The 16921-nt window shown below is 53.7% G+C and overlaps 5 protein-coding genes across 5 annotated transcripts; 2 read left to right on the forward strand and 3 right to left on the reverse strand.

Moving 5' to 3' along the window:
• Positions 1-411: 411 nt before the first annotated feature.
• On the reverse strand, positions 412-3018 carry NCS57_01157000 (uncharacterized protein; the record flags this gene model as incomplete). The annotated part of the gene is made up of 1 exon (XM_053061280.1): positions 412-3018. One exon carries the CDS (start codon positions 3016-3018, stop codon positions 412-414), a length of 2607 nt encoding a protein of 868 aa, XP_052909666.1.
• A 776-nt stretch (positions 3019-3794) lies between these two features.
• NCS57_01157100 (DUF1996 domain-containing protein) lies at positions 3795-5723 on the reverse strand (the record flags this gene model as incomplete). Its single annotated transcript, XM_053061281.1, has 4 exons — positions 3795-4663; positions 4716-5215; positions 5306-5465; positions 5564-5723. The coding sequence occupies 4 exons, from the start codon at positions 5721-5723 to the stop codon at positions 3795-3797; spliced, it is 1689 nt and encodes a 562-aa protein (XP_052909667.1).
• Positions 5724-9949: 4226 nt separating this feature from the next.
• NCS57_01157200 (UBA domain-containing protein) lies at positions 9950-12690 on the forward strand (the record flags this gene model as incomplete). The annotated part of the gene is made up of 2 exons (XM_053061282.1): positions 9950-12541; positions 12589-12690. The coding sequence occupies 2 exons, from the start codon at positions 9950-9952 to the stop codon at positions 12688-12690; spliced, it is 2694 nt and encodes an 897-aa protein (XP_052909668.1).
• Positions 12691-12884: 194 nt separating this feature from the next.
• On the reverse strand, positions 12885-13437 carry NCS57_01157300 (uncharacterized protein; the record flags this gene model as incomplete). Its single annotated transcript, XM_053061283.1, has 2 exons — positions 12885-13138; positions 13194-13437. 2 exons carry the CDS (start codon positions 13435-13437, stop codon positions 12885-12887), a joined length of 498 nt encoding a protein of 165 aa, XP_052909669.1.
• Positions 13438-15612: 2175 nt separating this feature from the next.
• On the forward strand, positions 15613-16839 carry NCS57_01157400 (uncharacterized protein; the record flags this gene model as incomplete). Its single annotated transcript, XM_053061284.1, has 1 exon — positions 15613-16839. One exon carries the CDS (start codon positions 15613-15615, stop codon positions 16837-16839), a length of 1227 nt encoding a protein of 408 aa, XP_052909670.1.
• Positions 16840-16921: the final 82 nt, after the last annotated feature.

Below are 16921 nucleotides of genomic sequence, written 5' to 3' on the forward strand. Positions count from 1 at the left end.
CTTGGCCAGGGGCAAGAAAGGGAGCTTGGGCGTTAGGGGCAAAAAAGCTATTACGAGTCAACGCGTGAGGAGTTCAGTAAACCTATCAAAGGATATTCATATGGTCCGAGGGACATGCAATTACTATAACTACTATATTTTCTATTAAGATTACGTCCGAAGGGTATATATCCATCGAGCTGCTAAAACCAACACTACCTATAGATCAACAACATAAACCAGTACCCCTATACAATCCGATACAAAGAATCCTTCGAACGTGGGTTTGACACAACAACAAAACAAACAGGCCCGAAACCTTAATCTGCCTAGATACATGAAGTGGCAGTACATGACGGGTCATTGTCGTTCCTCTCGACAAAGGAAAATTGTTGACAAAAGAAAAGAAAAGGGGGGATACAACTCAACCTCTTACATCCTTAGACAACGTCCCTTGTTCTCAGGTGAAGCCTTGAGAAACCCATCCTTATCGTACAACCCCAGGCTCTCGACGCTCTGTCTCTGCGCCTCCTTCTTGCTCAGGGCTCCAACCTTGGTCTTGCCGGTTGCCCTCGTCGTGAGGATCGAGTCGCGCGTGTCACGGCCTAGATTCCCGCTGCGGCGCGTCTCACGCAGGCCGGTTGCTACATCCAGCCGCGGCACCTTGAGCTCTGGTCCCTGGTTCGCCTTTCCCGCATCGGCTTCGTCCTCTCGGATCTCAACTCCCAAGTTACTGCGGCTGCTCTTGCTTGGTGGGATTGGTCGGGTAGGTGCCGCTGCTGAAACTGCTCCAGATAGGCTCTTCCTAGGGCTTCCGAGGTTCAGATAGTTTTGACGACCAGATGCGCTCGTGCGAGGGTTGGAGGTGAGCCGACCGCGTGAGAAGGTGCTGTTCAAGGGGTTGGGCAATGTTGGCGAGTCAGGCTCATTGTATGACGACGCCATGGAAGTAGCACTATAAGAGCTGACCATGCTGTTCATCCGTCTCAACTCGACAATCGAGTTTCCGAGTGAGCTCATGCTCATCATCGCTGGTGGTGGTCCACTCGGAGGATCTCTCAGAGATCGGGACAGAGAGCGACGAAGAGGTGATCCTGTGGAAACAGCGCCAGGGTCGTCGACCATTGACTCGCCCTCGTGAACGGAACTCTCAGGAGGAGTCATGGACATTTGGTGCAGGTGCTGCGAAAAGTCTCTCCTGGGTCGCGGACACAGCGGTGTCGGCATGACAATCTGCTCAACTTGGGCGACGTGCCTTGGCGGATCAGGCAGAGCTCTTCTCGGTGCTGCCGTCCCCATCAGGAGAGCCATCATGTCTTGTTCATCGAAAGGTGACGAGGCCGTGGTCAATGGGCTCGTGGGGGCACCAACCACAAGAGTGTTTCTATCTTGTTGCTGTGGCCAAATTGGTCGCTCAGGAACATCAAGCCTAGGACTCTCACTTCTCCGATCGTCTAGATGCAGAGAGCTATCCTCATCAGTTGCAGTCGTCACAGATGGTGTGACCATGCTCGTCATTGAGCCAGTGACAGGATACGCTAGAGCAAAGCCGTGTCGATCTCGACTTCCATAGCTGATGTCGCGGTGCAAATACTCCTGTGGCGGCTGCAGCACAATAGATAGAGGTGGTCCCCCAACAGCCTGGGTGCTCACTGAATTCGAGTTCAGTTGACCCTGTGTGTTAAATACCGTCTGTCCAGCTGGGATGGAAATGCTTAGTGTCCTCGTCCTGCTCCTCAAGGACCGTGGCCCAAACAGCGAAGATCTACTCTCCGAGGTCAGACCTCCCTGTTTCTTCTTCTCCACAAACGGGTCAGGCTGCTCCTTGTCCTCTGGCTCGTTGGCGCTGTACAGTGTCGAGAGGGAACTGGAAGCCTCGCTGTCCTGCGACTCCCTCCTCTTAGGGCTATCCTTCTCGACGGTCTTCTTCTTGGGGGTGGGATCCTTCTGCGGACTATTGTCGTCGAGGGGTTGCCACTGACGTCCCCTCAAACGACTCGGGCTTGACAGTCCCCCGGGAAGTCCAAGCTCCTGGGTGGCTTCAGCGACCAAGCTGTTGGCAGCACTACCAATAGAGCTGATGGAGACAGTCCGGCTATGTCCAGGTCTCGGCATTCCGTGGATGGTAGATCTCTTGCTGGGGCTCTGAGCCACACGATTAATGCGCACAGTTCCAGTCGTATTAGTCGAGTCCAGTGAAGATGTCGTTCTATGGCTATGAGGCGTCTTAAGGGGAGAGCTCCTATGAGGGGTGCCCTTCAGAGACGAGATCTTCTGAGAGCGTTTCGAAGGCGAGGGGCCAGGAGTCTTTGTTGGTGACTGACTGCTTCCATCTCGAAGTCGCTGTTCCGTGCATCGAAGAATATCCCGAAGGTCCAAGTCCGTTACCGAAGCCCTGACATGAGCCAGAGGGGGGATTCTCACAGGGCTGGTCTGTAGCTCCTGTGCTGGGGTTGGTAGCTCAGGAGCCGTCTTGCTCGGCTTGAGAGTCTCGAAGCTCTGTTGATCCCTCAGGTGAGTTGCCGGCTGGTCTCCCGGTAACTCGCTAGGCTGTCCCTTCTCCAAGTCATCCTCCAGCATCAGACTCGGCAGCGTGGGAGCTCTTCCCAGCCAGCTATCCCTGCTGAACAGACTATCACGACGATTCCTGCTAACCTTGGGTCCATGGAACTTGTCCTCCTCAACCCAGCTACTCGACCGTCCCCTCTTCCCATTACCACCAAAAAAGGTAAAGCTATTGTGCGACGGAAGAGGGGGCAGCACAGGAGGGAGCGACAAAGAGAGCCGGCTGCACGACTTTGACATGGAGTGGTTCTTCTTGACGAGCCGCTTCGTAAAGATGGATCGTCGATGGTCGTCGCTGTTGTCCGAGACCTGGTATACCGTCGTCGATTCCGGCTCGGTTCGAGACCTGATGCGCCAGGTGAGGAGGAAGCCGATGGCTGCAAAGAGGAGGATGGCGCCGCCGACGGAAAAGGCGAGGATCCATCCAAGCCCAAGACCGCCTGCTTCTCTGCGGTAGAGTGAGGAGTAGTTCATGTTTATCACACCCACCGCAGCAACGATCGAAAAGAGTATCCTGCTGTCGATGGTGCTTTTGAGTCGACAAGTTCAACACTTCAGGAGTCAAGACCGGATAATGAAGAGGACAGCGTGAGAAAGGGCAAATGCCAGACAGGAGGAGAAACCTCTGTGGGAACTGGCTCATCCACATTCATCTTAATCTCGAATCCCAGTCAAAAACTGTGGTGAGGTTATTTCGACAGTCTCACTGCAATATCATGAGGAATGCGTTGCTAGGTGTAATCCATTCCAACCACCCCCAACCACAACCCCAGCGTCGAGACATCACAAGATGAGCAGCAACAGCTCGTATTGAAATAAGGGGATATGGTCTCCATGAAATCACTTTCCCCTCGCCGTTCATATCCATATCGATTAGGTCGTCGTAAATGGCGGTTTCAACATGACCTCACTCCATCATGTGCTTGGGAAATCATGCCCCATCACGGCCATCACTAACATCACTAGGGAGACTTCTTTCACAGCGCCAGGCTGCCCTTTTTTTGATCATTCATCATTCCGGTATCTGTACTAGGTAGCTTCCCTTAAGTCCACATGTTCCCAAAGACCTGGGTAATCATTTTGTCCTATCAAGAAGTCCCTCGCACCCAAATACCCTTTCAACAATGCATGCTATCCGTGTACCCGGAACCAGCCCGGAGCAATGAAATGGTCTAAAAACCAGTCAAGTTTTCGATTTTTTTTGGGGGGTGCGCTTTTCCTTTTTTCCTTTACTGTCCTTTCTTAAATTGTTAGAAATGTCGACGTCCGTGGCTGTGGAGGTGAGCACCCCGACGTCTCCGTCTCGCTGCGGGCGCTGTAGGGGTGACAACAGCTGTTGATGTCACTGTGACCACGACCGTCTCGGCCTCCAGCTCGGTCACGTAGACAAGCTTCTCATCCCAGAGAATCTTGCTCACGAGATTACCGTTGGTGATGTACTGGGTACTCCAGTAGCTCTTGGTGTCGGTCGTTGGCTCCAATTCGGGCGCAGGAGTGGTCGTGGGGACGGGAGGGGGTCCAGACGTAGGAACAGATTCAGGGGCCTGAGCGATCGAAGACTCGACAAATGCGGCTCCGACACTTCCATCGGCGCCTGGGATGCTTTGAGTGGTTTGAATGCTTTGAATGAGTGTTGTTTCCGAAGTAAAAGGAGATGAAAAAGAAGGCAGAATAGATGTCGCAACGATCGGTACATTGGTTGTTGTCTCCAAAGTAGGTGCAGGTGCAGGAGCCGAGGCCTCGTAGGCCGCCGCCTTCTCCTTGAACACCTGGCCTGGGAGAGGTGATGCAGAGTTCTCCGGCCTGTCACCGGGATGGTAGGTCAAGGTGGGCACAGAAGCATCACCAGTAGGCCCTGGGTCCTTGCTAGCACCGCCGTCCGAGCCATCTCCATAAGAGACTTGGTCACCGCCGGGTAGCTGCTTCATAGGACCAAGAACGTCCTCCTTCTTCAAGCTGTCGGGGAGGTTCATCTTGCAAGAGGTTGCCTCACTTTCGCTAATAACGTCAAAGAGGGGGCAGGCACCAATCAGTCCAGTCTCAGAGGTGCAGGTTTCGATGGCCTGCTGGAGGAAGTCTTCATCCCAACCGGTGATGAAGTCCGCGTGGTAGCCATAGCCTGATCAGGGGTTAGCTTCTCTATTCTGCAAAGGCGTAGACATGAGACTCACCAGTCGTGTCTCCGTTGGCCAAGACAAATCGGCCAGGTCGGTCGGCGAAGGCATTGGTGTTCCAGATAACCTCATACATGAGGCTGGGCAGGCGAACGGGATAACCATCGGGGCAGGTTCCGGTCATGACCAAGTCAGGGAACGCAACGTGATCCTTGTGGTTGGCGCTGTCGAGCGCGTCGCCTCCCTTCCAGCAGGACGGAAACATGATCTCGAGACGGAGGCCATCCTTGCAGTTCGCATCAAGGTACTGTTTGTCGGGCATGTAGTGGCGGTAGAGAGTTCCCTCTGGTTCTCGTGCATAGTTCAAGCAGTTGAAACCGAGGGCACGTTGAGCGAGGGTGTCCTGATCAGTCTCACCGAGAGCTTGCCACGTAGACTTCTCCGGGTCCGGCTTGCTCGGGTCACCCGCCGTGTAGGTTCTTCGTGTGTTTGTACCAGACAACATTCTGAAGTCAGGAGGAAAGGCGGTCACATTGTCGCCGTACAGGAGGTAGTAGCTACAAGTAATTAGCTCCTAGTTCAAAACAAGTCTGAAGATAGCAGCGACTATTGAATCAGACAGGTGTAGGTTCTCAGGGGATACTAACGCCAGCATACCGCCCACCTGTGGGACAATCTCAAACTCTCCAGTCTCACCATCTTGGAAGTACATGGCAGGGTGCCAGTAAGAAGACTTGTCTTGCGTGACTCGGCATGAAGTGCAGTCACCGTTGAGGAGTTCCTCAGTGTTGGCGGTATCAGAGAACCCTGCGCATCGTCAGCTCATTTCTCTGAGAGCGCATCGTTCGCGGTTGCCTGCGCCACTTTCATTGCCAGAATGTCATCGTCGCAAATGAGTCGCTTACCTGAAGAACCGTGAATAGAATGCGCATGCATCGAGATCTTGCCCGGGTCAATGATGGGGTCAAGTCGCGCGAGTCCCACACGACCGGGACACTCCATGCGCCAGAAGGCATGGGCGCCACCGATGAGGCCCGCAGAAACGGCGACGAGTGATTTGAGCATGGCGATGACGAGTGCCTATTCGAGCTCGAGAGTTTGTTCGTTCTTGCCCTGAGAGGCAAGGGAATGAAGGAGTGGACGACGCGACAGAGCAGTCTAAAAGAGCGTTGATGTTAGGGATGGGGTTGAGGCGGAGACGAAAGAACGTGGTGAGGGGAAATGAACGAAAGGCGGAGATGAGAGGTTCGAAAGGAAGGTGCCCGGCACTGGCGAGCAGAAAATAGAAACGGCAGGCGAGTTGCGGATATTTGAAGCATCAAACGGAAGGAAGGAAGGGAGGGGCTTAGACGGAGTGCCTGCCAGCTGGCAACGGCTGGCCACTGCACTGCGCACTAAGGGCCGGGCTGCCAACGCATAAGACCAGGAAAACCCTGTGCCAAGCGCATAGTCCCGCAGAATAAGGTCGGAATCGTGCTTTTCATGTTGTTTTAATGGGATGGGTGAGGTTCAAGTTTGCGAGTTTCAGGTGAGGTCTAGGCGAGGTGTAAGTGAAAGTGGACTCACCGATGCCCGCCGTTGGGTTTCTCTGTGGGGGATTCTCAGCCAAATTGACGTTGGCGCTCTCTGGATCCTCAACTTCCTTCTTTTGATCAAATATTGAATCAACAGAAGGAGAAAAAAGTTCAGAAAGGGAAATATTGGACCAAAGGGTGCAATGGCTGGGTATGCCTTTATTGCTGTCGATGGAGGCACTGCTCTTGCAGAGAGTCCCAGCCCCGCTGAGAATCTGAGACTCAAGATTCCAGAGCGTGGTCAAGACACGGCGTTGAAGTCACTGCCACGCTTTCGGATCGCGTCACAGGGTCGCGTAGAGTGGGCTGGTCGGCAGCTTATCGGCGTGATAAGTGTCGACGAGAAGAATGCTTTGTTCAATGGCGCCGCTTCCGGTTGTCAAGGCCGAATGTCTCTCCCGACGTCAATCCGTACAGTCGGTCGATGTGTCTCAGTATCAAACGTCTGACGCTTCGGGAAGTTTTTGACAGTGGTCAGATGAGTTGAAGATCTTGTTGGAGAAAGTTGAAGGGTAAAGTCTTGGTCTCGAAGGCCGTGGTGTATTGCCGCTCAGCACTGCAGAGCGTCCAGATAGACTCGGAAAGCCGTTAAAGCCAATATAAGCCTACCGCTTTTCGCAACGGCGACGCTAAACGTTTTGCACAATGGATCTGCAAGAGAGAAAAACGGTGAGTCCGCAGATAAGAAGGAGTCGTGATACGAAAGCAGTCCCTCGGGTTACGGCGTGCGGTGTTTGTTATGCAAAAGAGATTGGTTTCTGAGCGGCGGATCTTGTAGTTGTCGACTGGAGTCTCCCGGTACGAAACGTAAACCAGGATTTTGAGCGAAAGAAACGAATGTTCTCAACCGGGCAGGATTGCAAGGAATGTGGTTGAGGAGAAGGTAGCTAGGCACCAAAAGGGAGTGCAGGTGAGGTGCCTTTGAAGACAAGGTGAATGAATGGATGAGTCCAGCTCGGGCTCCAAAGGAAGGAATAAAACGGTAGGATGACAACCTAGCCAACAGTGAAGGAATGGATGGATGGCAGAACGAAGAAGATGAGGGCGAACCGAAAGAACGGGAAACGGGAGGTGGGCACAACAAACCCGACAACCATGGATCCCATCCCATGTCGCAGCCAGGTCCTGGGGGTGGCTTCTCTTGGCGATGAAGTCAGGCCCATTCTTGGGGGCATTCGCCGCGTCGCAGCCAAGATTGCATTGGTTCCAAGGGTCAGCCTACAGGGGTGCTAAAGTGGTCGTGTGTCGGTCGACGAGCGTGATACCGCACCAAGCCCAGCATAGTCTGGCGATCTCGACCAATGGCTCGGGGCAATAGGAGGTCGAGAATACCCGTGCCACGGAGCTGAGGCACGCGATAGACGCAGGTACCAGGCACCTCTGGGCTGGCGAATGGAGATGGGCGAGCCGACCTGCCGAGATCTCCAGGTCCAAGACTAGTACTCTGGGGGCAGGGATCTCGGGGGTTGAGCTGCTACATTCTGTAGTATTGCAGGGGCGAGACTACTCGCAGACGGCGCCAAATGGCCTGGGCTTCCACCAGTTCTCCTGTCAATCACGGCGGTTGCGCGGCTCTCCAGATTGGAATCTGCGGGATCTTCAGAGTTTGTTGCGAGATGGATCTGACGTGACGATGTCGAGTTGGATATTGATTGGATTCCCTCCGCGTCTCTTGTGGTCGCGCAGACTCCACCACGTGCGCATGTGGCCCGTTTGCAGAAGGAGAATTGAGAAGCCCCCTAGCACAGCAGTCCAGGAGGTCCAGGCCAGTACAAAGGAGACGGTCCATATGTTCTTCTCGGTTAGATCGGTTTCTGTCTTCTCCATCAAGTCTAGCAGGGCTCTGGAGTGGGCTGAGCACCTCTGCTATGACGCTGTCAGGCTGTTTCTGGTTTATTGTTAGATGGCGGGACTGCGGGTGGCTGGAGACAGTCTTTGACACCTGAGTCCAGCCAAGGGTCCAAGGGATGGATGGGAACAAGGGAGCCCAATGCCGGGTGGCAAAGCATGAAACCTCCCTGGGTTCAGAGAAAGTGATGAACATGATCTTCAGGGCCCGGCTGTTCATCCTCTTCTGTCCGTTTCTTGTTGCGTTTGTTCCGCAAGAGTTTCAACTCTCCCCTTCCCAGACTTCGGCAGCTGGCAAAATCCCCAGGGGCTGGCATTAATGACAAGCAGATGCCTGAAACGGGTTTCATATCGTGGGCGAGCCAATCATGAGTCGCCAGCCTCTCACTGCCAGCACTTCCCTGTCCATCAGTGGGCGTGGCGTGGGTGGCGCCTCGACTTCAGTCTGGAGAAGGGAGACCCATGTCGGTGCGTCTAAGTAAAGCCCAACACGAATATCTCTCATCCTTCAAAGCTTGGCTAGAGGAAGATCCCCGGTAGCGAAAATTACGGGTGCGCTATTATTGTGGATTGGAATAAATCTTTCCAGCTGCCTTCTCTTTGCGTCCACCAGACCATTGCAATGCATGTCGATCAAGGGTCTTGATCGGTATGTATTGAGTGCTCGGGCTGCCCGATAGACATGCCTATGAGATATCAATATATATCCTACATTGCAATTACATGTGCAGATACGTATTGGATTTCATCAATCTCGCCGCAGAATGCCCATTCACCGTCAAGTCTTGGCACTCCAAGTCGTACCAGCGGAATAAGAACCACGTTTCTCAGTCGCACTTACCTTCACCTTTCGTATTCGTGCCACGACTAAGAGACTTGACAATCCAGGGCCTTGGCAGAGGCCCTGTATCAAACTTGCTTTTAATGCGACTGCTGCTTGCTGATGGCATTGGTGATTTGTCGGTCAGCCAGCGCAGAAGCCAAGCCCAAAGTGTTGGCCAGAGTGTTGGGCCGCTTTTAGCTTGTCCCACGGCCAAGTTGCTGCACAATGTCAGGTACTAGTGTACGACAGCAAATTACAGACTGAATTCTAGGTTGGTTGGTCCAGCGATAAATGAGAAGGATTGCTGACGCGCAAACATTGGATAGAGTTGTTGTAGATGCTAGCGCTCGTGTTGGAGGCGGCGCCGTCTTAACCGTTACCGTGCTTTAGCGTTGGGAACGCAAGGGTTCCCTGAGATACTACCTCGCCGGCTCATCTCTTCCGATCCGATATCATATCGTCCACTCTAAAGAGGGTCTTTGTTGTGTAGTTGTCTGGGTTGGAGTTGGCCAAGCTTGCGTCGAGCCAAGATGTAGGGTAAGTCACTTGGGCGAAACTTGAGAGCACAGTTTCAACAAGCATTTCAGTGATGACTTCTCTCGAGCATAAATCCGAGGTCAATATCTTTTCAGAATTTCGGAAAAGGAGAGTGAAATATTAAGGCCTCCTTCCAAAGGGTACTGTCACCTATCTGGCCCCTGAACACTATAACAAAGGATTAAATTTATTGTTTTTCTGAAGTAGAAATCAATGAGATCGGTTAACTATTTTCAAGACAAGACATATAAAGACAAACACTCCAGACATGACAATCATCAACGACCTCTCGCTCATGAAACAAGCATACCAGGCAATGCTCATCTCAATGATTGCTTGGGGAGATCATGTGATGCCCGAGCCACGAATCTAACACAGCCACAGAGGCCCCACATCCGGAAGCGGCCCCTGGGCCGGGGTCTCTCCCACCTCACGAGCACTATCGTTGCGACAACACGTTGACCTTTATCATGATTGATCATTTGCGATAACCTACGAACTTTGTCAAGATGGACGACCTCTCAGGCCTCGATTGGTCCTCCAAGCCGGCCGGCGGCCAGCCCAAGCCGCCCGTCATGAACTCGGCCTTTGCAACGATGCGACCTACACCATCACCTTTGGGCTCGGGAACCAACACGCCTCTGTCCACACAGGGGTCTGGATCTGTTGCCCCTAAACCAGCGCCCCCGAAGCCATCGCAGGATAGCTTTAGCAATCTTATGCATTTTGGACCGGCCAAAACGAAACAGAACCTGAGTCTGGCGGAGCGACAGGCGCAACTCGAGGCTGAGAAGCGCCAGAAGGAAGCGGAGCGCAGGAAGCAGCAGGAGGCCCAGTTTGGCAATGGTCAGTTCTGGGATGCTCTTGGGAGCCGAGGCGCGTCGACGAGCCCTGCGCTGCAACCGCCGGCAGCAGCCCCCAAGCCGAAGAGCGACGATGACGATCTCTTTGCCGCCTTTAACAAGGATACCAAGGTCGATAACTCGAGCTACTATCCCCCTCCTCCCGAATCGCAGCGATCGACGCCCGCGAATGCTGCGCCGATGAACTTGAGCGACCCGAGCGCCTGGAAATCTGCGAGTGGAGCAACTGGGCCGAATGGAGGCGCCTTTGGTGTCGAAGATGACGATCCCTTTGGCTTGAACCAGATGAAGCCAGTCCCGGCTGCTGCGCCTGTGCCGCAAAATGACGACGATGACTTCTTGGGAGATCTGGGTCGTCCTGTTGAAGAGGTGCGGCGCGAGCAGGAGGCGAAGCGACCTCAGCCAGAACCTGGAAAGCCGATTGAAGACGACGACTCGAGCTCCTCAGAGGAGTCGGCCCCCCAGGCGCAAGAGCAGTTTCCCGAGCGACAGCCCCGAGTCAACAAGGACCCTTTTGACAGAGCGGTTGCGCAGTTGGTGGATTATGGATTCTCTGCCGAGGACGCCCGTCGCGCTCTGGTTGAAAGCGGCTCTGGATACAATGCTCAAGCTGCTGTGAACTGGCTCTTGGATGAGGCGCACCGCAAATCTAAGGAACAAGCACAAGGGAAACTCTCTTCTGGGAGCTCAAGTCGCGCCGGAAGCCAGGCTCCGAGGAGCAATGACCGGTCACCGGCCAGGGGAGATCAAGACTTGGGCAAGGCGGCTGCTTCGATGGGTAACAGCCTGTTCAAGACAGCCAACTCGCTCTGGAAGACTGGCCAAAAGAAGATGCAGCAGGCTGTTGCTGACTTTCAGCACGAAGGCGATCCTAGCCAACCTAAGTGGATGCGGGAAGCTCAACAAGCCAGAGCTCAAGGACCAGGCAAGGCGAGGGCAGACGCTACGGACGAAGCGCTCATGCTTGAGAGTGGTGGTCGTCCGCCACCTCGTCGAACCGCCAGCCGTCCTGCTGAGCAGAGAGCCTCTCCTCAACCAACATCTCGAGGACAGTCGCCTGCTCACTCTACAGGCAGCCGCGCTAGCCCTGCCCCTCGATGGCAGCAGCAAGCCCAGCCTCCTGCGGCAGGGTTGGACTCCAGGTCTCGACTCAACCGTCTGGCAGCTGATGACGATAGCTTCTCAACCTATAGCAGCCCTAATAGGAGAAAGAAGGCTGCTTCACCGGCACCAGCATCAGCACCAGCTCCCAAGCCTGCCGAGCCGGAACCCGACTTGCTCTTCAACTCCCAGGAAGTCAAGCCCTCTCTTCCTTCGAGACCAGCTCAGCCATCCCCACGACCAACCCCAACCCCGCAAGCCAAGCGCCCATCGCCTCCGGCTCCAAGACCTTCGCCCCGACCTGCTCGAGAGATTCCTTCTATCAGCCCCGTTTCTCTGCAGACTTCGACACAGCACCGACTCCAAGGAACAGCTCACTTCAAGCGTGGTGACTACGCAGCTGCTCACTCATCATACTCTTCCTCACTGTCGGCCGTCCCCCCGACTCACCCACTTGCTATCCTCCTTCTTACCAACCGTGCCCTGACAGCTCTCAAAACCGGAGAGCCCAAGCAAGCTGTTGATGATGCTGATAGTGCGCTGAAGCTCATTGGACCTAGTCTTGGCCAAGGAGAGACGGTTGCTGTGAAGAATGAGAGTGGTGTAGATGAGAACCGAGATATGAAGGATCTTTATGGTAAGGCCTTGAGCAGGAAGGCTGAGGCTCTTGAACAAATGGAGAAGTGGAGGGATGCCGGCGCAGTCTGGCAGGTGTGCGTCGAGGGTGGTGTTGGCGGTACCAATGCTATCAAGGGTCGCCAGCGATGCCAGAATGCTCTTGCGCCCAAGCCCAAGCCAACGCCTAAGCCTGCAGCAGCCAAGCCTCGACCCAGGCCGTCAGCGACTGCTAGCCTTGGGCCCCAGAAGAGCTCTGAAGCTGTCACTCGTCTGCGTGAAGCAAATGAAGCTGCGGCTCGAGAGGATGACGAGAAGTTTGTCCTCTCGGAGAAGGTAGATGCTAAGATTTCTACCTGGCGTGACGGAAAGCGAGACAACCTTCGGGCACTGATTGCTAGTCTCGACACTGTCCTGTGGGAGGGTAGCGGGTGGAAGAAGGTGGGCTTGCATGAGTTGGTCATGGCCAACAAGGTCAAGATCAATTATATGAAGGCAATTGCAAAGACACACCCCGACAAGGTAAGTTCGTTTACTCTATCTTGGGAATGCTATTCTGACGTATACAGCTTCCGCAAGACGCAAGCACCGAGGTGAGGTTGATTGCCGGTCTGGTGTTTAGTACACTGAACGAGAGCTGGGACAAGTTCAAGGCGGACAATGGGCTGTGAGCGATTATGCATGAGACGAGCATGAAGTAGCGGTGTTTGTAGAGCGTTGATCACGATAGAAGCATGCCTTGGGAGGGACGAGTATATGAATGTTGATTTAAGCGGCCATGCCGCTGCCGAACACCATGCTATGTATATGTATTTATGCCATTGCCCACGTAGAATTTGCGCCAATACTCCTGTTGATATCCCTCTTATAGTCCCAACATCCTCCGCACTCCTTCGCGGACCTTGTTTTCGTAGTCGCCGCGGCGCTCACGCCACATCTTGGCGGCCTCGACATTGGCGGGACTCTCATCGTTGGGTTCGGCCAACATGCTCATGACGGAGATGAGGATCTTCTCGACGGACTGGATGGGGGACCAGCGCTCGGAGGCGTGCTCGTAGTGGTTGGGGTCGTCACCGGGAGGATGGAGGATGGAGATGCAGACCAAGCCGCTGGGATACACTAAACAAATGTCAGAATCAAGGCCAACTTGCGACTGCCCTTGACTTGTGCTCACCATTGGGGTGCCACACGTCGGCGAGGAACTTCATAGATGGCGGGGCAAGCGGGTAGTCCTTGGGGAACTTGAGCTCTGCGGGAAAGACACCGCCCTCGAACGGCGTGCCCTCGGGGCCCTGGATCAGACACTCCCAGTGAAGGAGGTCATCCTCGGAGATGGGGCCGGCGGTGATGCCTTCGGGCGGGTTGTTGGTGAGCGCGCGATACTCTTGGAGAAGGCGGCGGTGGGCGGTGGACGTCATGATGCTGGGGTTACTTCCAGAGGAAGAGGTTGGGTTTTGCTGGCAAAAGTCGGAGGGTAGTAGCGGCCAAGAATCACAGCGCGAGTTGTATAGTTATACTCGGACAATCTTGGGGTATGGACAAGAAGAGGATCGGACAACTTTAAGTTGAAGATGCGGCGTCGGAGGAGGTGGAGGGAAGCACCACGGCTAGTGGGGCACCCGGCATCCGGAGGGTCCACCAGATAAGCCCCACACTCTGTCACCAGCACATATCCGGCAAGTTGACACGAAGCATAAAAAAGTTGCGAGTCTACATGAAGCGGTTGAGTGAAAGGGAAAGGTAATTTAGACAGAAAAGGCAAAAAAGACAAAAGAATAACTCCGATACGGGGAATTGAACCCCGGTCCCCGCGGCACGTTTCCGAGATGAAAACGCGGTATGATAACCACTACACTATATCGGACTTAGTTGAAAGAATGGCTTCATAGTTGGGTACAAGTGCAGCGGTGTTTCCGGGGTCTGGGGAGGTTGGCTGGTATCGTCGGCGTCTGGGGGAGTACCGAACGGCTCATTTCTTGAGTTCTGCATTCCGTTTGCTGGGGGTGGTGCTCAAGGAGAGTATGACAAAGAAATCATCCCGTGGAAATGCGATGAGGATGGTGTGAATAGAAGGCCGGCTGTGTAACACGATCGCCCTTCGATGTCGGCAGCTGTCGGCCACTGCCAAGCGGTTTTTGTTAGTTTATTGCTGTCCCCATTTGAGGTAAAGAAAAAGAGCTTCCGGAGTGTACGCGGGGAACAAGGGGATGCCTTATAACCTAGAATTAACTAGAATACGCGGAACCTGGAGTGCTGCGGCTGCCCGTCGGGATCTGGTTGGCGTTGGTTACACCCTTCGTTTCCAGCACAAACAATGACCCTGGCTAGCGCAAACTGCTTTCCCTGGTAGAGAAGCTTGTAGCGGATGAGGAGAACTCCTGATTCAGTTTCTCTGGTAACTGTGGAACATTCCTGAACCCAGCTGTCCAAAGCAATGGGGAGGATGGGACATTAAGAGCCATCGTGATGTGGCGTGGCCCTATTCCCAGGTATCGCAGCAAAATCAGAGGAATTTATGAGATTACAGGGTCATAGGGTCCTCAGTTGTCAAGCAGTCCTTGCCCTCATGTTTTCTTGGGATAGTCTGAACTGGCTGTCTCATGCCTCATCCTTCCCAACAAAACAAAGTAAATTCGTATCTCTATCTCCTTGAATTCGTTCTTATTTTTATTTCATAGAGCTTGATGTATGCTCCAAAAGTAGTTGGTATTCTCATTTTGCCATAAATATGTTCTAACCTGTCGTCCCTCACGTAAGAGTACTCAATGGCACGGGGTGTTTGCCGATGGTCTAGGTTAGGATCACTGGGGTTGACTCCCACGATGCCATCTCTCAACCGACTTGTCTCAGTCTACGGGCTTGGCTCAGTGAGACGTATTTATTTTATGGTAGTTACAGATCCGAGCTATACACAACATCTTGGAACATTGACTGGAACTTGTACCTGTGTCTGTTCAAAGCTCCCCATCGTCGTTGTTTCACCACCCTCAGTCTTGTGTATAGCCGACATCATCTGTCCCCGAGACATCTCAAGTAGCTTGTTACTCTCAATTCCTGTTCACCTGGGTTTAAGAAACTGAAAGAAACCGAGGTTAACTATCCAACTGCAACAGCCGACATTGGCCGCAGCTTAGACTCTGAACAAAGTCGTGACGTAAACAAGCGGCTGAGCCCGCTCATTGCCCCTGATCAAACCCGGTCCACAAATCTCGATCGGAAGCTTTTCTTGATGGCGTTTTTCTAAACTTTGCCATGACGGGAACGAAGCGTTACAGGGCAATTGGTTGATTGTCTCACGTGGGGAACGCCTTCTCCCCCGCAATGTCCGCATCGTAGCGTCATTGACGTCACCAGCCGGAGCTTTGTTCCTGAGCTTGAGACGGAGGTGTTTGTTTATTTGTCGTCATGGCTGAGTAACGTCATGCCAATTGGGAATGAGAAAACATTCAAAATGTAGCAAGTGCCGGCTTTGTTTGTCTTGCTCCTCTCTCATCATCACCAACTCCTTCTTTCTCCCTCAATTGACCTTGATCTCTATTCAACCACCCCTAATCTAACTCGACCTCCTGCATTCCTCTTCATAACCCGACATCATGATTCCCGCTCGCCCCCTCATTCGATCCAGCCTCCCCCGAGCGGCACGCTCTGTCCGCGCCCCTCGCCGGCAACATGTTCGCTTTCAATCGACTTCCACAAGCAGTGCCACCTCAAGCAATACACATCTGGCAGCTGGCATAGCTGGTGGTGTTGTCGGCTCTGCCATTTTCTATGGCGTCTATTCCTTCACTCCAGCTGGACGAACTGCCTCAAAACTCAACAAGGCCGCAAAGGAGGCTGAGAAGAAGTACGAAATCGCTGCCAAGAAGCTTCAGGAGAAGACTCCCACCGCTGAACAGGCTGTCAACCACATCAAGGAGTTTGCCTACTCATACGTAGGATGGATCCCTGGTGGCCGCGCATACGTCGACGCTGCTTTCAACGACTGGGACAAGGTCCGAGAGAACAACAAGGATGAGGCCGACAAGCTCGTCAACGACGCCTACAAGCAGTTCCAGGATCTTTCCAAGTCTGGTCTGAGTCTTGAAACCGCGTACAAGGCCTACGATGTCCTCGCAGACCTCTCCAAGAAGGTCGCAAACCTCGCCGGCGACGCCATCAGCGACATCATCGACAACCATCCCCAAGTCAAGGAGAAGCTCGGCGGAAACGTCGACCAGCTGAAAGAGCTTGGTGAGCGGTACGGACCCGAGGCGAAGAAGCAGGTGGACGAGACCTGGAAGCAGGTCAAGGACATCTTTGCTGGGGGTTTCAGCGCCAGCAGCATAGACAAGGCGCGCAAGCTCATCGAGGAAAAGGTTGAGCAGGTCAAGAAGCTGGGTGACGAGGCATGGAAGAAGGGTCTCGAGGAGGCCAAGCCCTACCTTGACAAGAACCCCAAGGTCAAGGAGCTCCTCGAGAAGAACGCCGACGCCCTCAAGCAAGGCAACGCCAAGGAGATTTTTGACAAGGCCAAGTCGGCCGTTGATTCTGGTGATCTAGGCGGTCTTGAGAAGTACGTCAAGGACGCGACTGAAAAGGTCAAGTCCAAGGGATCTGAGCTAGCAGATGGCTGGGTAGATCTGGACAAGTATATCAAGCAGATTCCTCAGGGCGAGGATGTCCTGAACAAGCTGCAGCAGCTGGGCGAGGTGGCAGAAAAGCACAAGGAGGAGGGAGAAAAGCTCTTCCAGGAGACTGTCGAGGAGTTGAGACATGTGCTCGAGAAGAAGTCTGAGAAGGCTCAGGAGATTGCGGACAAGGCCAAGAAGGAGGCCAAGTAGAGGTGCAATCTTGTATTCTAGTATTCCTATCATGATATCCTCTTAATACCTAGTCATCACTTGTTGCGCTCTATACTCCAGT

Source organism: Fusarium keratoplasticum, chromosome 9 (genome assembly GCF_025433545.1).
Source record: "Fusarium keratoplasticum isolate Fu6.1 chromosome 9, whole genome shotgun sequence".
In the NCBI taxonomy this organism is placed as follows: Eukaryota; Fungi; Ascomycota; class Sordariomycetes; order Hypocreales; family Nectriaceae; genus Fusarium; species Fusarium keratoplasticum.